Raw genomic sequence first — 4,090 nt, forward strand, 5'->3', positions numbered from 1 at the left:
AACAAACTGAAAGAAGCTGCGGTAAAAGCCTGGAATAGCATCAAATGAAGAATGCAACAGTTTGGTGATGTCAATGAGTCGCAGGCTTGAGGCAGTTATTGCAAGCAAGGGTTATGCCACCAAATATTAAATGTTATTTACTTTAAGATTATTTGTTCCAATACTTTTGCTCATCTAAGAATGCTGTGGTGTAATACAAATGGTGATATGTCCTAAGTTGTTTAACACATCTAGATGTGAGTACCAGGAAATAAAAGCTGAAATTCTGAACTCTTGTCTCATGAACTCATCTTTTGATCTTAAACCCAAATGTCTTCAGTGAACAACAAAAACCTTACCGTTCTAGTACTTTTGGAAGGGACTATATAGCAATTGTAAGTTGCTTTGGATAAAAGCGTCAGCTAAATGAATAACTACTAGGCCTACTAAATGAATAATAAATAATTACTGCTACTACTACTACTACTACTACTACTAATAATAATAATACTGTCTGACTAATTAGGTTGTTACACAAAAATAAGCCCTTGTCATGGAAAACTGTATTTTAGATGAAGAAATACTGTATTAACAAACGGTTTGAACACCCACCTATTTTGTTATGATATGATATTGTAAAAATAAATAATAAAGGCAGAATACCAATACACTGACCAGTCACCATGATTATTATGACACTAAGATGATTAGCTGGTCCAAGAGCTGTCTGGGAGGAGAACTAATGTTCTTAGCACCACTATGTAAATGTCGCCGATGTTTGTCAACTACTGTAAAAGAAAGTCTCATTTTCTTCCAGCTCTGGCAGTTTTTCACATTGTACGTTATATTGTAAAACTGGTCAAGTATTTTCTAAAAATGTAGGAAAAAGAGGATCACAAGTAGCAGATCACTCAGGTCTGCAGGTGACTTTACACAATGTAACACAGTCAGAGCACTTCCTAGTTACTGAGATGCAAATGGCCAGTATCTGAAGGAACATTAGGGAGCTAACAGAAATGCTTATGCTCTCCTTTCAATATAAGTTAGTCATCATACTATAACACAAACATGGTAACATCATAGCTTTAAATGATAACTTGAGATACAAATAATAAATATACAGTAGGTTCACTTTGAGTTAATGTGCACAATTGTACAGCTATCCGGAAACATTTTATATAGAGTAGATATTTCATCATTGTTGATTAAGTTCTAGGATAATATTCATTTTCTTACCTTCAGTGGTAGTTCTTGTCTGAATGCTAAAGGCTACAGGACCGCTGATGGTAAATCCAAGGTAAAAGGAAACTTGCCCTGATTTCCACAGGCTGTCTTTCCGGTTGACATCCATCTCAATCTCTGTGCCTCCGAAAGTGGCATACAGTCTGTAGTTTCGCACAACTCCTTCAACTTTAAGAAGTTGTTCTTGAACTAAGGGATCTTTAAAAATATTCTCACTCCTCCAGTTAGTGTTTGAGTCCTGTAGAGCATCCTTAGTCCACAAGATCTCAAGGACCCTTCTGTGAACATTTCTGCTCAGACCTTTCCCTTTTCCCAAAAAAAACAGAGGGCAAAGGTACCTTGATCGAAACAGTGTCTTATATTCATGCTCATAAGACTGCTGAACATGCTTAAGTAATTGATTGAGGTCAGAGACAAAACTGTCTTCATCATCTGTAGGCCAACACACGAGTAGGGCTAACATGTGAAACTCAGGTGCATCTCTCAAGCCCAATGACATTTTCTGTCTAAATGCATTTTTATGGTCAGTATTGGTTGGGGTCTCATTCGTATTTATCAGCATTATATTAGCAAGGATGTAGTTGGCAAAATCATGTCTAGTGGCATCTTTGCTTTGACAGATTTCTTCCCACCATGTAGCAATTTGTTTCAGGTCTGACACAGAGCATCTTCTGTCAAGACACGACAGTACTCCTGCAGAATTGACAGCCAGTTTTTGTTTTAGCTTCTGGATGGTTTGATCAGATTTCTCTTTGCTCTTGGGAGCTGAGTCTCCAACATACTTTCTGTAGCATTCTGAGGTCTCTCTAGAAATGTATGATGCATCATCATTTGTCATGATAGACTCTGAGTACGTTAAATAAGTATCATAAAATTCAAACTTTTTCTCAACTTCGTCTCGGAGGCTGTTAATGAGGTCGTTAAATCTGTAGAGTTTGTTGTCTCCAAGTAATCCCAGGACAGAGCCCATGGACACCTTCTTTGTGAGAACTCCTCTCCATGTTGGGTTTTGACGAACAAGTAGGTCAAACACAAGGTTGCAAACCTGCAGGTAACCAAACTGCCCTCTGGTGTTAAAAGCACGCAAGGCTTGGGTCTTGCCATCTTCTTTCATGTCTTTACCGTGTTCATTTTCAGCAAGTTCTTCTTCATCTTTGAAAGCTTCAATGGCTTTTATGGCCAGTTGCAGAATTTCTCCAGGTTTGACAGGACGCTCTTTGTTCTTCAAACAGTTCTTGTAGACTTGTCCCAGTGTATCAGCAACAAATGAATTTTGGGGATCTCTTTCCTTTGCTCTCTTTGCCCACATTTCTGCCTGATTGTAGTCTTTTAGTTCTATGTAATAAAAACGAGCAAGTGCCTGAGGAAAAAATGGATTCTGATCAAATTTATTTGATGCAACTTTTAAAACAGATGCACACTGAGCCTTGCCCTCCATCTTTTGAATGTCGAGAATCAGTCTAGAAAACTTTTCTTTGTCCTCTTTAATCGCTGTACTTTTGGTTGGGTCCTCTTCATGTTTCATTTCTTTTGGTCTTCTTTTGGTTAACATGTCTTTGACAAAACCAAGCAAAGATGGAGGAACCTCATCGCTGCACAAACAGGTCAGGAGGTTTCTTGTTGTGTCACTTCTGGTCACACCTGCCTCAGCCATCATCTCAGTGCAACACTTTGCTATCATAGTGTGAGCCATGCAGACTCTTTTTTCAGATCTGGTATCTCGTTGGAAGGTGATGATGAGATCACTAAAGGGCTTCATTCTGTCCTCCAATGAAAGGTCTCCATGGATGGAGTCTTCACATTTGAATAAGTCCAGGCACTGAGACTCCAGGAGATATGAGCCTGGTACATAGGCATTCAGCAGGGACAGGAAGGCAGCAAGCTGGGTCTTCTGTGATTTGTCTGCTCTCTTGATTGTTTTGAATACAGCACAGGCCTCCTGGATGTAATCCTGAGAGAAATTAGTTTGCATTATGTTAAAGACATGGAACTTCTTTGATTTATCACCGTATTTTCTGCTGAGCTCCTCCTTTTTCTCATTAAATTTTTGCTTCTCTACATCTGAGAGTTCCTTTTTGAGGATGACATATTTTCTCTCATTCTTCTTAAAGGTTTGTTTTACCATGAAAAAATGCTCCATTTTAAGGATGTCATAGTCACTTGCTCTCACACAGTTGAGTAAAATCACCACAGGCATATCAACATCTATCTCCTGTTCAGCAATCTTCATCATAATGTTATCTTGGAGATCATCCAAAATTAACTCATCATTCAGAAACAGCAGCACAGTATTCTGGTCGCCTCGACTGCCAGCTGTGAAAAGGTGGACCACCTCCCTTGCAACATTTGTGATGTTTGAGGTTGAGCCTGTTAAAGCAGCACACCTGAAGGTTTTCCGCAAGTCCCACAACACCTGCATGGCCAATGTGGTTCCCCCACATCCTGGCTGGTGGAACAGTTTAACAGTTGATGGTCCAGGGAGTTTTCTTCTTTGGTCAATTTGTTGCACAAGTGTATCGTATCCATCTCGTTTAATAAAAGGAGTTCCAGTGCCATCTGACTCTGCCTGTTCACTTATGTGAAAGTTTAACCATTCAGGCGGGGCTCCTCTGTAAAAGTTTTCCTCTTTCTCCTCAACAACATCTGGATCTATCAACTCTACTTCAAACTGATTTGCATAAAGAACATCCAACAGTGAGAGGGAATCTTTAATTTCACTTCCCACATAAATTTCACCTCTTCTAGCAGTGGACAGGGCTGGTCCATTTGCCATCACTTTCAGTTGCCCGTACCTTGAAGAGGAACATAAAAAAACAAACAAATGATAAAAAGAGAAGTTGGTTATCTTGAACTTTCCTATTGAGCTGCA

The 4,090-nt window shown here is 39.3% G+C and overlaps 1 protein-coding gene across 1 annotated transcript in view; it reads right to left on the bottom strand.

The window, feature by feature from the left end:
• Positions 1 to 1,215: 1,215 nt before the first annotated feature.
• The window catches only part of LOC123966314 (sterile alpha motif domain-containing protein 9-like), a gene marked incomplete at its 3' end in the record, with an annotated part of 3,497 nt that continues 622 nt past the window's right edge, over positions 1,216 to 4,090 (bottom strand). Inside the window, exon 2 of the mRNA XM_046042498.1 lies at positions 1,216 to 4,013. Within this exon, the coding sequence (XP_045898454.1) occupies positions 1,216 to 4,013 (2,798 nt within the window). The remainder of the gene's footprint in view (positions 4,014 to 4,090) is intronic.

This window comes from Micropterus dolomieu, unplaced genomic scaffold (assembly GCF_021292245.1).
Source record: "Micropterus dolomieu isolate WLL.071019.BEF.003 ecotype Adirondacks unplaced genomic scaffold, ASM2129224v1 contig_13139, whole genome shotgun sequence".
NCBI lineage: Eukaryota > Metazoa > Chordata > Actinopteri > Centrarchiformes > Centrarchidae > Micropterus > Micropterus dolomieu.